At 49.2% G+C, this 17,708-nt stretch overlaps 2 protein-coding genes and 1 pseudogene across 2 annotated transcripts; 1 reads left to right on the top strand and 2 right to left on the bottom strand.

The window, feature by feature from the left end:
- Nucleotides 1-6,545: 6,545 nt before the first annotated feature.
- Nucleotides 6,546-7,161, top strand: LOC147980094 (uncharacterized). The gene has a single exon (XM_087516829.1). It carries the CDS (start codon nucleotides 6,568-6,570, stop codon nucleotides 7,159-7,161), a length of 594 nt encoding a protein of 197 aa, XP_087372955.1. The 5' UTR covers nucleotides 6,546-6,567.
- Nucleotides 7,162-10,074: 2,913 nt separating this feature from the next.
- On the bottom strand, nucleotides 10,075-10,865 carry LOC125548495 (uncharacterized). The gene is made up of 2 exons (XM_048712078.2): nucleotides 10,844-10,865; nucleotides 10,075-10,758 (listed from the first exon to the last, which is right to left on the bottom strand). Exons 1-2 carry the CDS (start codon nucleotides 10,863-10,865, stop codon nucleotides 10,199-10,201), a joined length of 582 nt encoding a protein of 193 aa, XP_048568035.2. The 3' UTR covers nucleotides 10,075-10,198.
- Nucleotides 10,866-16,082: 5,217 nt separating this feature from the next.
- Nucleotides 16,083-17,110, bottom strand: LOC125548494 (uncharacterized; annotated as a pseudogene).
- Nucleotides 17,111-17,708: the final 598 nt, after the last annotated feature.

Raw genomic sequence — 17,708 nt, 5'->3', positions numbered from 1 at the left:
GTCGAGTATTCGGTCCAAGCTGGACGGGCCCCTAGGATTCCTTTTGAATGGCTTTTTCCGCTGACCGGATTTAGAGCCTCTGAATCCGGCATTAACTGCCGTATTCTCACCATTGTCGCCGTTAATGCGGCGCTTCTGCTTGTTGCGACGTGACCTGCCACTAATGTCCCTGGTGTCCGAACTACCAGGGTTCTTGGTCATATTGTTGCTATGAGCAAGCCAGCTGTCTTCTCCCGCGCAAAAGCGGGTCATGAGTGTCGTGAGTGCTGCCATAGATTTCGGCTTTTCCTGTCCAAGGTGCTGGGCCAGCCACTCGTCACGGATATTGTGCTTGAAGGCTGCTAGGGCCTCAGCGTCCGGACAGTCGACTATTTGATTTTTCTTTGTTAGGAACCGTGTCCAGAATTGCCTGGCCGATTCTTCTGGCTGCTGAATTACGTGACTTAGGTCATCGGCGTCTGGGGGTCGCACATAAGTGCCCTGGAAATTGTCGAGGAATGCAGCTTCCAGGTCCTCCCAACAACTGATTGATCCTGTTGGCAAGCTGTTGAGCCAATGCCGAGCTGGTCCTTTAAGCTTGAGTGGGAGGTATTTGATGGCGTGAAAATCGTCGCCGCGGGCCATGTGGATATGAAGGAGATAATCCTCGATCCATACCACAGGGTCTGTTGTGCCATCATATGATTCGATGTTTACGGGTTTGAAACCCTCGGGGATTTGATGATCCATTATTTCGTTTGTAAAGCACAGTGGGTGTGCGGCGCCTCTGTACTGGGCGATATCATGACGTAGCTCCAATGAGTTTTGTCTACTGTGTTTGGCCCTACCGAATTTGTGGCCGGCGTGACGGTTACCGTCTCGAGCCGTGGGGTGCCCACGCGATCCGTAGATCGATCGTGTTTGCCCTGCCTTGTCCTCCAACATGTCTCGTAAGTCCGGCGCATATTCCCGTGCCTTGGTACGGGGTGCGGCTTGAGTGGAGGGCCGGGAGGCCTCTCTGTCGCGGCCATGAGGAGGCCGTTCGGCCGCATCAAGTGCTTCCTCCTCTAATTGGGGTAGCAACCTGCGCTTTGGGTAACTCTTGGAGGGGCGTTCGAGTTTATGCTCTTCGGCCGCAAGGACTTCGGTCCATCTGTCAACCAGCAAATCTTGATCAGCTCGGAGCTGTTGCTGTTTTTTCTTGAGGCTTCTTGCCGTGGCCATAAGCCTGCGTTGGAAACACTTTTTCTCAACGGGATCCTCTGGCACGACGAATTCGTCGTCGTCGAGGCTTGCCTCGTCTTTGGAGGGAGGCATATAATTATCGTCCTTGATCTCTCTGTCTGCCGCTCTCTCATGAGGGCTGGTTTCTCCATCCTCCTGTGCTAAATCTTGCTGGAGGGGGTTTTCTTCGGCACTCTCCGGAGTATTATTATCTCCCGTGCTGGAATCACCATTTTTGTGTTGGCGGGATTTTGAGCGGCGCCGCTGACGCCGGCGCTTGGGCTGTTTCTTGGAGGGGTCATCCTTCGCCGTTCCATCGCCCTCTCCCTCTTTTGGGGTGTCCACCATGTATATGTCATATGACGAGGTGGCTTTCCAGGGCTTGGTAGGCGCTGGTTCTTCATCATCTCCTTCATCGGCGTCCATATCGTCGATGTCTTCGGAGTCGAAGTCGAGCATGTCGGTTAAGTCATCGACAGTGGCTACAAAGTGGGTGGTGGGTGGGTTTTGAATTTCTTCATCGTCCGTACCCCAACCTTGCTGACCGTAGTCCGGCCAGGGCTCTCCTGATAAAGAGATAGACTTCAGTGACTTCAGGATATCGCCAAAAGGCGAGTGCTGAAAGACGTCCGCGGCCGTGAACTCCATGATCGGCGCCCAATCGGATTTGATCGGCAGGGGCGCGGAGGGTTCGGAGTCCGGAGAAGAATCCGGCTCCGTGGAGTCACGAGTCTCGCAGAGTACGGGGCTGGTGTTCGGCTCAACCGCCATTGGGATCAAAGCCCCCGAGGTGGCGTCCAACCGCCCATCCTCGATCGGCGCGGTTGGCTCCGAACTAAGGGTCGGAGCCGATGCGGGTGCGGCCTCCAGGGCACTGTTCGGCGGCAGAGCTAGATCATGCTCGTCGTGACAGTGCGGCGCGCTTGGCGATGGTTCGAATCCGCCGAAGATCAAGTCCCCACGGATGTCAGCCATGTATTTTAAATTTCCGAATCTGACCTGACGGCCAGGGGCGTAGCTTTCGATCTGCTCTAGATGGCCAAGTGAATTGGCCCGCAGTGCGAAGCCGCCAAAGACAAAGATCTGTCCGGGGAGGAAGGCCTCACCCTGGACTGCATCGCCATTGATGATCGTAGGAGCCATGGGGCCTGACGGCGACGACACAGAGGAACTCTCAATAAAAGCACCAATGTCAGTGTCAAAACCGACGGATCTCGGGTAGGGGGTCCCGAACTGTGCGTCTAGGCCGGATGGTAACAGGAGGCAAGGGACACGAAGTTTTACCCAGGTTCGGGCCCTCTCGATGGAGGTAAAACCCTACTTCCTGCTTGATTAATATTGATGATATGGGTAGTACAAGAGTAGATCTACCACGAGATCAGAGAGGCTAAACCCTAGAAGCTAGCCTATGGTATGATTGTTGATGTGTATGTTGTCCTACGGACTAAAACCCTCCGGTTTATATAGACACCGGATAGGGTTAGGGTTACATAGAGTCGGTTACAATGGTAGGAGATCTTCATATCCGTATCGCCAAGCTTGCCTTCCACGCCAAGGAAAGTCCCTTCCGGACGCGGGACGAAGTCTTCAATCTTGTATCTTCATAGTCCGGGAGTCCGGCTGAAGGTATAGTTTGGCTATCCGAACACCCCCTAATCCAGGACTCCCTCACAACTCAAGGGTGGAACTGCAACTGTGATGAAAAACAAAAACACATGCTCGAGTTATGAGGCAAGGGTGTTCTTGCAGCCGAGACAACTATGATCTCAATTGCAAATCGAGTGTTGCAACTGGGACAACTACAACGATAGTAGCCAAGTTGTGTGCCAAGGATCGACTTTTAACCAGGGTGAAACAAACTACGCGCCCAGTTGCGAGTCAAGGATGGACCTGCAACTGGGAGGGAAAACAAAACATAGGTTGAATTGTGAAACAAACTACGTGTCTAGTTGCAAGTCGAGGGAGGACTTGCAACTGAAACAACTACACAAAACTACGATAGAGTTGCGGGTAGAGGGCGGACATTTAACTAGGATAAGTACACAAAATTACAATACAAGTTGCGAGTCGAGGGCGGACTTGCAACTGGAAAAATAATAAACTACAAGCCCAATTGCGAGTCGATCGTGGATTTGCAACTGGGATGAAAACAAAACACATACCCAGTTGTGAGTTGAGGGTGGACTTGCAATTCAAACAGCTATGAGCATATTTACGAATCGAGAGTGGACTTGCAACGGGGACAACTATGAAACTACGAGCCTAGTTGCGAGTCAATGGTTGACTTGCAACTAGGATGAAAACAAACTATCTGCCTAGTTGTGAGTCAATGTTGGACTTACAGCTATGATGAAAAATAAACTACGGGCCTAGTTGCGAGTTGAGGGTGGACTTGCAACTGGGATAACCATACTTAAACTACAATAGGAGTTGCGATTCTAGGGTGAACTTGCAAATGAGGCAACTATATAAAGCTATGATACGAGTTACGGGTCGAGGGTGAACTTATGATTAGGATGAAACAAACGACGAAACTAGTTGCGAGTCAAGAGTGGACTTGCAACTGGGACAACTACACAAAACTATGATACCATTTATGAGTTGACGGTGAACTTGCAACTGGGATGAAATATACTACGGGCCTAGTTGCGAGTGGAGGGTGGACTTGCAACTAGGACAACTACACTAAACTACGATACGAGTTGTGAGTCGGGGTTGGCTTGCAAGTTGCAACTGGGACAACTTCACAAAACTACAAAATATGAATTGCAAGTCGAGGGTGGACTTGCGACTCGGACAAAACAAACTACTAGCCTACTTGCGAGTCAAGAGTGGAATCGCAACCGGGACAACAACATAAAACTTTGACACCATTTACAAGTCGAGGGTGAACATGCAATTAGGACAATAACAAACTACGAGTCGAGCATGTATATGCAACTAGAATGAAAAACAAAACACATGCCCAGTTGCTAGTCGGGAGTGGACTTGCAAATTGAGCAGCTATGAGACTGTTTGCGAGTCGATGATGGACTTTATAAATTCTCCACCAGGCGACAAAACACTCGGATGAAACAAACTACGTGCCTAGATGCGAGTGGAGGGTTGACTTGCAACTGGTACAACTACACTAAACTACAATACGAGTTGTGAGTTGTGGGTGGACTTGCAAGTTGCAAGTGGGACAACTACACAAAACTACAATGCGAGTTGCGAGTCGAGAATGGACTTGCGATTGGGACGAAACAAACTACAAGCCTAGTTGCAAGTCAGGAGTGGACTCACAACCGGGACAACTACACAAAACTACGATACCATTTGCGAGTCGAGGATGAACTTGCAAGTGGGACAATAACAAACTACGAGTCCAGTTGCGAGTCGAGCGTGTATTTACAAATGGAATGGGAAAAACCCATGCTCAGTTGTTAGTCGAGGGTGTACTTGCAAATTGGACAACTATAAGATCGTTTGCGAGTCAAGGATGGACTCTACGAATTCTTCGCCAGGCCACAAATACAAATAGCAAAGACCAACAAAAGAGAAATGGGCCACGTCTCAAACGACAACACATATGGGCCAATGTGAAAAGTAACGCGGGAACAAGCCGACACAAAATAAAATAGAACAAAGAGGACACACGTAAAAAAAGAATGAATTGACACAGGGCACACATGATCAAGTTCATGCAAACATTAAAGCAAACAAATCAGACGGTTATAGACTTAGATAAGACATCACGTAGATGAGATTTAGCAAATCCAAAAGAAAAAATAGTTATGCTCTTTTCTAACTAAAACAAGGAATACAAAGACACGTGGCCTCTGAAAAAAATCTAATGCCAAAAAAAGTACACAAAACATAAAAACGGCCCACTAGAAAGTTATACTGGACCTCACTGATTTATGAGGAACGAACAGAAAACACAACACAATGACAACGAGCACGACTGGGAAACACATATATCTAACGGTATATGAGTTAAATAAGATATTATTAACTCTCATTTAAATGAGAATAAAAAAAAACGATCCAAAACAAGACCCCAGATCACGCCGTGAAAATGTCCCAACAAAAGATGCACGCACAAGCAGACCAATAAATTGACACCAGACGCACGACGCCACACGGGCCATGCATGACAAAACAACCAATGGTCAAGGTTTGCACGACATTTAAAGCTAATAGATGGCATAGTGGAAAAAAATCATGAATTTGAACAATAAAATAAGTAAGAAAGGGAAAAAAGAAAAAGAAAAAGAAATGGAAAAGGAAAAATATGAATCAAAGAAAAATGCGAGCGGAAAATCACTTACTTCCACTGCTCCCTTCTCACTTCCAATCCACTCGTCGCGTGAAGGATTGTAGGAAAAAAATTAGCAACCATAGGAACCTTTACAAAATACGTACTCACTCTGATGAGCACCACCTGCTCAGCTGTCACATCCGTTCTCTCTAACTATTCTCTACAACTGAGACAACCAGAAAAAAAACACAAACGTCAAGCGGCCTAGAATGGCCTGTGTTCGCAAAAAAATGGCCCGCCCCATCTCGTGTGGAAGTGGACACAGGCCCACGTGCGCGTCAACGCGCTAGCGCGCGAGGGACGATCACCTGGTGTGAGTTTTAAAGACAAACAAGATTTGACAACCCTGAACTTAGATGTGACATCCTTAAAAATCATCCAGATGTGAGTTAACAAATTTGTTTAAAAGAAATATAAAAATATAAAAAGAAATGGAAAAAGAAATGGCAATTAGCAAATCTAGAAAAATGAAAATAGAGATATTGAAGATAAAAGTAAAAAAAGAAAAATAAGATAAATCATATTTTTTGTAAAAAAATGAAAAAAGGAAAGGAAAAAAATAGAAAAGAAAGGGAAACAAATAAATTGAAAACTGAAAAACAGATTATCAAAAAAGCGAAGAGAAAAAAAAACAAAAAATGGTCGTAAGTAAATGCCGTGCCACATCTACACTTTTTTTTTAGAAGATGCCACATCTACACTTCGTTGCAAAAGGAACAGCCCCCCAACAAAAACAGCCACACGAACAGACAAAATCAGTAGGTATCCACACCACTGTGCATGCCGATGAAACAAAAATAAGATAGCCCATGTAACAAATAGAAGCCCATCTTTGCGAACAAGAAAACAGGCCGACCGGGGACAGCGAGACGTGGGGACAAAGCACGTGATCAACCTCTGCACGAATTTTAAAGAAAACAAATCCAACGATTGTAGACTTAGATGTGAGATAACTAAATTTCATCTAGATGTGACTTAGCAAATCCGTATCAGATTTCCTTGTGAGGGGAAAAACTGAAGAAATACATAGAACGTGACGGTATTACGCCGACGTGCTACCGATGGCATCCAAGGACCATGGAGGCGGCGCTCCTCGCGACGATGGATCTGACGATTGCGGCTGCGGGTCCTGGACGATAGCTCTGCTCCTGCACACGTCCTTCTGGCTGGTCATGATGTATCTGCCGCCGATGGATTCCTTGCCCGGGATTCGCGAGCTCGACGGCTCGCCGCCATGCAACGAGGACAAGCCGACCACGTGCTCCGTGGAGCTAGCCGGCGCCAGGGGGCTGGAGCCGGCGCTGGCTCCGGGCGCGACCTCGCCGGCCTTCCACCTCGTCGTGCACGTCGACAACCGCCACGTCTACGAGCTGTGCCATGACGGCGGCGACGTCGTCGTCTCCTACGCGGGCGTACCCCTCGCGCGCGGGCGCACGCCGAGCTTCCGGCTGGCGGCGAAGGACACGGGGCGGTGGGCGGTGAACGTGACGGGCGCGGGGCTGGGGATCCCGGCAGATTTGTCTCGCCTCATGACGGCGGAGCGGAGATGGGGGGTGGCCCAGCTGGAGATCGACATGGCCCTGGCCTGGCAGTCCTTCACGTGCGACGTTTTGGTCGACGGACAACCCGGCGCATCACCGTGCAGGCTAGCTTAACACACGTTTTAGAGTGTAGATTTGTTTATTTTGCTTCTTATGTACTCTCTTCATCTTAAAATAAATGATTTAACTTTTTACTAACTTCATAAATTAGTACAAAATTAAGTCATTTATTTTGGGACGAAAAGAGTAACTTATGTTGAAATTTTTAGAGGGCTTCGTTAATATAAGTTCTTTTAGAGATTCCGGAGGGAATATGTTATAAACATTAAACAGGTATTTATATGCAACTCCACGAAATGCATTGTATCTTAGTCTTGTATCTAAGCATTCATTTACTATGTTATATGAGATCAATACTAACGCCTTGACCTTGTGGTCTAGTCATGCCACATACAACTAATCATTTTATACAAGCTTTATCAACTATTTAGTTCCTTGGTTGCAATATACAACAAGAGATTAACTTACGAAAACCATTCCATAGAATAAAAATATATATTGTGTTGATTTAGCATGTTAATGTTCATAACAGTATAATTGAGCACATGGGCTAGGAGAGAACGTTATTATTGACCAACATAGATTGCAATCATGTTTGTAGCAGTTTACCTTTTTAGTTATAAATCCAATTTAACCATTGCATAATGACTGAATTTTTCACTAGTAGTAACACAAAATTGCATGACTCAATGCCACATGTTTGGTTCAGTCAAATCCAGCAAACTGATTTAGGAACTTGGTTAACGTGTGTTAAAATTTCAGTCAACTTAAGCAAGCTACTTGCCACCGCTGCAGCATTATAATTCGACATAGGTGATGCCGCTCACCGGTGGTCAATTTGACACATCCCATGTACGCTTCTCCCAGCGAGGCATGTGATGTATTGGGCATAGGTGGTACACGACCACCACAGTTGTTGGAGGCGATGTCGGCGACTTGAGGCGAGAAGGCAACGTCAGTGGGATGGGTCGAGAAGGCGACAATGAAAGCAAGGACGGAAAAAGCAAAAGACCGGCCGGAGAATTTTTGCGTGGGGATCCGGGAAGGAGCATACCGCTCGAAACGGCGTACAGGACTACGGATGTGCTTTGAGAAGACCTCTAAAAGGCCGCGTCGGTTGCCCGGTGGTTTCTTCTGCGTCGAGGGAGGGCAGTGTCGCCCCCACACAACACACGGACTAGGGATACAAGCGGACGGCGTCCGCATGCCCGCGATCAGAAAAATTAAAATAACGCTATTATTAAAGTATCGAAGATTAGTGTATTTTTTTTTCTTTGCATACGGTTGCGGACACCGTCTACTTGTATCCCTAACAGGGACGAAACGTATCGAGCTCGAGGCAGAGTCGGTCAAGGTAAGGAGGGCGCGGACACTGGTCCCAGAGGCGGGGGTCAAGGGCACATGTTTTCCCGCCGATCCGTATCTCCAACAACTGCTGCTCTCAATGGTTCCTCTCGTTCAATTCGTTGAGAGTGGGGATCAAGGAGGAGGAGAGACGACGAACAACGAGTAGGAGGCATCAGATGATCGTTTTTTGGGGTAGGAGCAAAAAAAAGACCAACGATAAAGACCAAAAGCGGAAAAAAATCAGGAGGGGCCGAGGAGGTCGTGCGATCGTAGAAGCGAGAGGAAGCGAACGACCAATTCTGCTTTAATAATAGAGATAGAGATATTAGTTGCTAGACAAATCCTTCATCATTGCCTACATATTTACCAGGCTATAAAGTCAAAATTAATTAACAGTTTTGCTAGGTCTCAGTCGATTGAAACTTGGTTATGTCTCAATCGATTGTTCAATCTTGCATGGAGATCCATGCAAAAAAATTGTTTTCTTTTTTCTTCTTATATACTCCTCCATTCCAAAATGTAGTGCTTCCTCTATTCTCCGTGCTTCAACTTGGACCATAAATTTAACTAACGAGACCGATTGCGAAGGGAGCAAAAATTATACCAGTGAATTCGTATTCAAAATAAGTTTTCAATTATATAATTTTTTCTCCCGCCACAGTCGGTCTCGTTAGTTAAATTTATGGTCAAAGGTGGACCTTGGAAAACACGAGTGCACTATATTTTAGAATGGAGAGAGTACGTCACTAGACTGGGACTCAGTTAAATCTCAGTGAGCTGAGACCTAGCCACACCCATTAATTAATAAACTTCACTTTAAGTTTTTGTGTTGCACACTATATTTTGCATATTCACTAATGTTCTATCTACTTTGATTAACATATTAGTGTATCTTTACAACTGACTACTCATAGGAAGCAAATTTGTAGCACCCGGGTGCTTCACATCACTATACGAACATTAAATTAGAAAACTACCGAGAAATTTGAGAAAAATCTGAGATTTGGGATATCAAACCTGGGTACCTGATCGTACTCCGTGTGAAACATATTCATGGCAAAAATGATAAAAAATTCCTATGTATAGAAAAAACTGTTTGGATGGATTTTTGTTCAGACAATATTTCCTTCGCCACGGATACGTTTTAATTTTTCATGAAATTTCACACGGGAGTAGATTGCAAACCTAGGTTTGATATCCTCAAATTTCAGATATTTTTGAATTTTTTTGATATTTTTTACGTTTAATATTCGTATAGGGGCGTGGAGCACCCAGGAGCTCCCGTGTATTTTCGCGACACATGTGCTTATAACTTTTCCCTTTTTTGTTACTGTACATTCTGATTCTAACAAAAAACATCTATTTGTATATTACGGTGTTTCTACATAAAATTACTTTTTCATATACAAATACTGACTCATAGGTCTGTAAGATTCATGAATATTAATGGCCTAAGTTTCATTTTACCTTTTATCAAATAAATATGCGGACACACATGGACGCAAATTGTATGGTAAGAAAATACAAATCAATCTACCCTGTGGAGGTCGACGGGTTGATGACTACATCACAAACAAGTGTAAAAATTGAACTTCAGTCTTAAAAAATGCCATTCAGCATATAAATGATACAGCCTGAAGAAAATACCAAGACCGATAAGAGTAGTAATGTACAAATATGTTGCACAATTGTGCATGATGTCGATCTGCAACCGAGCAAAATAAATAACTACAAGGATCATGCACTAGCCATCGCTGTCTCTAAGCATAAGCTTGAAAGTATGCAACGACGTACTACGGTGCGTCTCTGTTTCGCAGAGCATCCAACTGCCAGGGTCGAACATCCTCACTTCCACCAATACCTCAGCTGTGTGCATCTGCGACTCCGACAGGAGACGCCGGTGCAAGTCCTCGGACAAGCCAACCTCCCACCCCCACGGAAGCACTGTCAGCTCCGTCGTCGCGCTCCTCGGGACGCAGAAGACCGGCACATCACCCCACGCGAGGGCAACGCCCGAGTAGGAGACGACCACCTCCCCGCCATTGGAGCACCACGCTTGCCAGGACAAGGTGTTCTTGACGTGCACCGTGAGATTGAACGCAGGAGAAACCGTGCGGCCAAGCGTAGCATCCAGCCCGTCGAAGGCCGCCAGCTCCACAGAAACCTCGGCAAGTTTGCTCGTGTGGCCCGTAAAGGTGTAAACGATCAGGAACACTGTCATAGCTGTCATAATAGTAGACCCTACTATGAAACGGGCTGTTGTCAGGTTTTCCTCCCAGGACGCGACATCTGCATCAATAAGCACTGCCCCAAACAGTCAGGGCTCACGAGAGAGAGAGAGAGAGAGAGAGAGTAATAATAGGGGGAGGGGGAGGTGGGGGCTGCTCACCGGCGTCATTGCGGTCGCTCATCGCTGCTTGAAGAACCCGCGGCAACGACGCGGAGGGATTTAGCCGGGAGGGGATAAAATGAGTTCCGGATGAGGTTCTAAAAAAAAAGTTCCGGATCAGGGGAGGACTCGAATTTCACGGCGTAGCCAGCCCGGTGGCCAACATGGCCACGTCTCCTCGTTGGGATCACTTTTTCCCTTCTCAGGTCGTTTTTTTTTTCTTGCATTGAACAACGACTTTATTCAGCGAAGGATCATTCGGTTACAGGCTTACAGCCTGCCCTTAGGCCATTGCCAAGAAAGCCTGGACTCTCCCCGAGCCAGCACTCCGTGCCCTCTGCACAAGCACGTTGGGCCGGAAAATTAAAATCCCTACTAACATGTTGCACCGAAAAAGACATAAAATTAAGGACTAAAACATTTAATTCTCAAAGATAGGTGCTGCAACAGAACGTGAATTGCCGCGCGAGTTCCATTGGGTGACTAGCTTCATGCAGTCGACCTTCATTATCACATATGACATCCCGCGAAGCTGAGCAAAGATCACAACCTTTCGGAATGCTAGGAGTTCAGTAATGGAAGGGTCTGAGATCCCCTCTAGCGGCTTGCACCAGGGCCCAATGAAGGATATGTGAGACCGGGCAACACCTCCAACTCCTCCTGACAGTGCATCCGGGAACACCGAACCATCAGTGTTGATGGTGATCCACCCCACGTCGGGGGGATTTCAGCCTTGCCCCGTCTGTACGCTTGGCCGACGGGCAAGTAAATCGAGTATGAACAGGTTTCATGGATCCATTTGAGTGCTTGCACTGGGGAGAATCCCTCTTGGTCATGAGTCCATTTATTCCTGGAGGTCCATACAACATTCATGATCGTGATGATCTTGCATCGAGTATCATTAGAGAACATGTCATTGAGCACAATATCCCGTGCCCACGTTAAGGGATGCAACCTCGGTAGGTGCAGATTGAACCGATCCTTCGCCGCAATCCAAAACCGCTTGGCATGTGAACATGAGATGAGTGCATGCATTAAGTCTTCGTTCATGGCCTGACAGATATCGCAGCGTCCGAGTGGCTTGATGTGTCGGTGCTTCAAGGTCATGGAGTCTGGCAAGATGCCATGAAGAACTCTCCACCAAAACACTCCGACCTTCGGCACCACTCGTAACTTCCAAAGTGCAGTTCAGAACTGTTTATTGGCCGATGAAGAACCCGTAATCGTCCCTTCCTCTAGAGAATTAAGATCATTATGAGTCATTAGAGAGTGATACGCTGATTTTACAGTGCAGTTACCTGACTTTTCTAGTGCAGTTACCTGACTTTTCTAGTGCCCACGCCAAAGTGTTCAAGGGTATATTAAGGATCGCCTCAGCATCAAGGTGGGGGAAGTTTTGGCGGACAAGATCAACATTCCAATTGCCAGTGTAGTCAACAATCAGCTCTGATACGGTGTGCAGGGGCGTCGCCCCTAGTCTTCCACTCGGTTTTATGGTGGCTGTATTGGGAATCCAAGGATCATTCCATATGAAGATAGATGAGCCGTCACCTATCCGATGGATCAGCCCGGCCTCCAAAGCCTTCCTGCCCACGATGATTGCTTTCCAGGTAGCGGATGCTCGGTTGGGAATCGAGGCTTGGAGGAAATTTGAGTGTGGGAAATATTTGCCTTTCAACACTCTTGAACACAGAGAGTTTGGGTTAGTCAGGAGACGCCATCCTTGTTTACCGAGCATTGCGAGATTGAATAATTGGGGGTCCCGAAAACCCATTCCGCCTTTGATTTTTGGCTCTGTTAGTTTATCTCACGCCAGCCAGTGTAGAGATCTCTTGTCAATGGAGCTTCCCCACCAATACTTGGACATTGGCGAAGTGATATCCTTGCATACTTTCTTGGTCAGTTGGAAATAACTCATACTGTATGTAGGATTGCTTGATATAGGTGGGTTCAGTTCAATTAACCACACGGTATACATATATAGGTGGGGTAATCTCTCATTCATCAATCATACAGTAGGAAAACTTGCAGCGTATGTTTGGTAAGCATGCAGTTCTGTACGTGCAAAACTTTAGAAATGCATGATCGTGGATATAAGCGGAGCAACGAACGTCACTGGTCTGTGCACAAACTTCCTGAAGAGTTCGGTCATCCCAATCCGATGCGGAAACATCAACCTGCCGCACGTCACCCAAATCTTACCTGCTGTGGCTGCTTCCTTCCCCATCAAATACTTGGGCCTGCCCTTATCTATTTGGCAACTCAAAACAGTGGACTTCCAGTTCCTCTTGGACAAGGCGGCAACAAAGCTAGGCGGCTGGGACGGTCAAAATATTACCGCCATTGGGAGGGCGGCCTTGGTCAAGTCCGTGCTCTCCTCCTTGGCGGTCTACTTCATCATCCCACTCATTGTGCCGACGGGCACTCTACGGCAGCTCACAAAGCTTCAGAGGGCCTTCCTTTGGGCAGGATCGGATAAGACAACCGGTGCCAAATGCAAGGTGAACTGGGATATCGTGTGTAGGCCTTCCGAGTTTGGGGGCCTTGGCGTACTCAACACGGAAAAATTTGCGAGGGCACTAAGGTTGCGTTGGCTTTGGTTTGAGTGGAAGGAGCCGTCCAAGATGTGGGTCGGTTTGGGGAACCCGTGCGACGACAAGGACTATGATCTTTTTTACGCCTTCTCCACCATCACTGTTGGCAATGGTGCCCGCACACCTTTTTGGGATGCTCCTTGGGTGCATGGGAGAAAGCCCAAAGACATTGCTCCGCTCATTTATGGTGCCGCCACAACGAAGAATTGAAAAATCAGAGAGGCCCTATTGGACAATGCGTGGATATCCAAAATAAAGCTGTCACACAATTTCTCGATTCACCATTTCAGCCAATTCCTCCTGCCCTGGTCTAGCATTCAGGGCTTCCAACTGCAACACGACGTGGAGGATGAGATTGTGTGGAAGCATACTGACAATGGACTCTACACCGCGGCTTCTGCCTACAAGGCGCAATTTCATGGCATGATCCGCTCGCCTCTGGAGCATGTTATTTGGAAAGTTTGGGCCCCTCCCAAAGTGAAGTTCTTTGCTTGGTTGGCCGCCCAAAATAGAGTGTGGACCGCTGACCGATTGGCTAAACGTGGATGGCCAAACTGTGGCATTTGCCCCCTCTGTAGGCGTGAGCAGGAAACAGTGGATCACCTTCTCTTCCGATGTCGGTTCACCATCCGGGTATGGAACATGATCAAGGGGTGGCTGTAGATTGAAAGCATTGATACCGCAAGCTGGCAGCACTTTGAATCCGCCAAGGAGTGGTGGATCGCGCTCTCCGACTACTCAGTCCCCAACAGGAAGGCGGTGGCCTCCCTCACATTGCTCACCTCTTGGGTTATCTGGAACAAACGTAATGCGAGGGTGTTCCGCCACAAAAGTGCCCCGCCATTTGTAATTCTAGCCCTCATCAAAGAGGAGGCGGCACTTTGGGTCGCCACCGGTGCTAAGAAGTTGAGTTCAATCATACCGGTAGAGTAGTCCCTTTGTAAGGCGGTGTTGTAATCCCTCAAACTCTTTCTTCTCTCTTAATTAATATGTGAGGCAAATCTTTTGCCTCCTTTCAAAAAAATGCATAATCTCACACAGGTGGCTAGCATGTATTCCTTCCTCTTAAAAGGATGAGTAGTTCTTTTCTTTCGAGGCAAGGCCCATGGGTGCTAGGAAACTCCCCCTTCCTCCCGTGACGCTCCCGTGGGCGTCCGGGGGGCCTAACCCTAGCACCGTCGCCGGTCGCTCCCTCCCCCACTCCCTCCTCCCTCGCCGCCGCCGAAGGGCGCGAGCGGGCGAAGCCCGCCCGTCGCGGGCGGCGACGGGGCTCTCTTGTCTTCGCGCTCGAGGGGTACGGCGCGGGCCGGATCCCCCAGTCTGGATGCGGCGCTGGGCGTAGCAGCTCGACGGTGCTCCAGCGTGGGCTGGCGACGGGGCGTGGCGGCGATGCGACGGGCAGCGCGGAGGTGGTGCGGGCTGGAGGCTGGTGGTGGCGGCGGCTGCATCCGGCGGCGCGCCCAGATCCGCCCCCGGAGCCGCGGGTCGCGGGCGACCTGGGTCGCGGTTGGCTTCTCCTGCCATGGCTCGTGGGCGGGCGGGGGGGGGGGCAGCTGGTGGATGCATGCGCCGCTGCCCGGTCGGGCCCTGCGGCTGGTCGGCGTTGTATGGCACGGGAGATCCCTCTGGTGGTCATCCATGGGCGTGGCGGTGAGAGCTCTGCTTCCTCTGCTCCGGCCACGGGCCACTGCCGTGGTCTCGCGCGGGGCCGGACCTATGGCAGGGTGGGGCGAAACCGGTGGTTTCGGGGCGGAGAGCTGGTTGGAAGGACGGGAGCTCCGGCCGAGCTACCCGTCGCCGGCCCAAGTGGTTGTCGGTCGTGGCCGTTGGCCATTCCTCCCCCTCCCCCCTTCCCCATCCTCATGTGTTGTCGGTTTCGGCTTTGCTTGAGGTGGAGGTGGTTGGCCGGCAGTCTCGGAGGCAGTTGGGGTGCGGATTTGCTCAAAGTCTCGGCCTTTGGTGATCATCTGGGCGGTCTGGAGGCAGAGCGGCGGCTCTGGCGGCGGGATGCGCGTTGGTCGTGGGCTGACCGCGCGGCTTGGGTGCGAGCGGGCAGCCACGGTCGCTTGGGCGGCATGGCTGCGGGTGGTTGGGGAAGCGGGGTTGCGACGGTGAGGTTGGAGCACCGGGATTCACCACTTGACCAGTCTCGAAACTGGCCGACGGAGGCGGCGTCCACGGACGTCGTTCCCCTCCCTGCAGGCTTAGTCGTGGTGCTCCCACCTCCTACGCGTCACTCCGGGTGAAAACTTGATCTTCTGGATCTGACGATGACGGCTTTCTACGGTCGTATCCTTCTTGAGGGCATCGTCTTGGAGTCCCCGCTTTGGCCGTGTCCGTCTCATCGCTCCTCGCTTGATTGTTCATTTTCATAGTGGTATTCGGCTTATCATTAGGGTGCTTAGTCGTCGTTGGGGTGATGTGTTCGGTGCTCGGCACCTTTGTATCTCGCCTTGGGTGCATGCGTTGAGTGTGGTGGTGGAGTGCGTTTGTATCTTACTTAAATATGTTGGTGATGGTGCTTTATCTATAAAGCGGGGTGAAACCCTTTTTCTCAAGGACCATGGGTGCTTGCATTCATGTGGAGCCTTTGCCCTATTGTTCTAATCTACAATCCAAGTTTGTCATAAGAAAACAAGGCTATGTTTTCGTTTTAGAAAATCTCCAATGTTTTATCCTAAAAATAAATCCTAAAAAATAAATCTCCAATGTTTTCACTGGCAGACACTAGGCAGGTCATTTGAGAAGCGGACATTGATAACATCGTGTCGTGCTTGGAATAAAGCTCGTTGGAGTACTATCAATGTTAGCCAAGTACTGTACTAGGTAAAGAAAAGAATTACTGATTGCATTGACTGAGGCGGCTAGGCCAAGGGCGAAAACCAGTTCTGCGGAGCGAACACGGCGCAGGGCCAGGGCGTGACGGCGCCAGGCGCGCCACCCATCCTCGCCTTGCACCACATCCACGTCGGCGTGCCCGTGCCGGAGCGAGCGTCGCCTCCCCGGAGGAGCCTCACCTGGACCTCGAACTCCACGGCGCCTACCTTCTCCGCCGCCGCGATGCGGCCACGCAGGTGCTCGGGCAGCCCGGCGCCGTCGTCCCAGTCCCACGCCAGCCTGAACGGCACCTCGCGCGCCCCCTTCCACGGCACGCAGAAGTCGGGCGCGCGGCCCGACGCGACGGTGAAGCCGCCGTACGTCACCGTGGTGGTAGCACCTCTCCGCGGCGCGGCGGTTGCCGGCGTGCAGGACGACGTCGAAGGCCCCGGGGACGGACGTCGTCGCGGCCGGAGCCCCCGCGCTGTCGTTGCTCGGGATCGACGCCAAGTGGACGGAGAACTCGCGTGGCAGGTCGTAAGTCAAGTAGCAGTACGCCGTCCCGAACAGCCAGATCAAGAGAGCGAATTCGCAGATCGTGGAGATGATGTACCTGGGGCAGTTAAGCGCCGGCCTCTTGAAGTCGCCGCGAAGGACGGGAAGATTGCGTCGAGGCTTCCTGGCTGGGTGCAGTATTTTTTGCTTGACCAAATTCCACAAGGATCGCCCAAGTCGGAAGAGAAGAGATGACATGTTGCCGTGTACCCGCTGCAGATATTCCCGGCCGGCCGGGAGGGAACGTGAGCCTATCACGACGAATTTGTTGTACGTAGTTTGACTAGGGCAGTACGCTAATATATAAAGATCGATGTTTTTTTTTTACATCAAAGATCGATGGGTTATCTGTGGAGGTCTCAATTTTTTTTTTGAGGGGGAGGTCTAAATATATAAGATCCTGATGATGTGTGCACGTATATGGCTGGCGAACATAACCACGATGGTGTGTGAGGCTTGTGTTCCAGTAACCCACGTTCCTTTACCCCTTCTCCTTCTATTTCCAATTTTTAAATTAAATTTTGTTTATAATAGATCAATATAGAACAATGGATACAATCAGATGATTAGTTGAACACATCGACACAAAAATAATACGTGTAGCCTATGACTACAGTTATATGCCTCAAAATTCTCCTTCTATTTTCATTTTTGTTGTTGCTCATGCATCCGATATGCATAGTGTCATAATCGGCAGCTCTTAATTCACCATTTGAAGGCTATTTTGGTTATTCAAACATGCAAAACAACACATATGCTTAGTCTGTTGATGGCTTCTAGCACTTCGATCTACTTCACCCACGAGATCCGGTTGCGAACTATCGCTCCTCTTGCTTGCCGTTGACCGTCACAGCCTCATGGCAAAGAACTGGTTCAGTTGTGGTGGGAGTTGGAGGCGG

This window comes from Triticum urartu, chromosome 3A (assembly GCF_056163025.1).
Source record: "Triticum urartu cultivar PI428250 chromosome 3A, HENAU_Tu73, whole genome shotgun sequence".
NCBI lineage: Eukaryota > Viridiplantae > Streptophyta > Magnoliopsida > Poales > Poaceae > Triticum > Triticum urartu.
The sequence above is the reverse complement of the archived record's forward strand: the minus strand, read 5'-3'. Positions and strand labels throughout refer to the sequence as shown.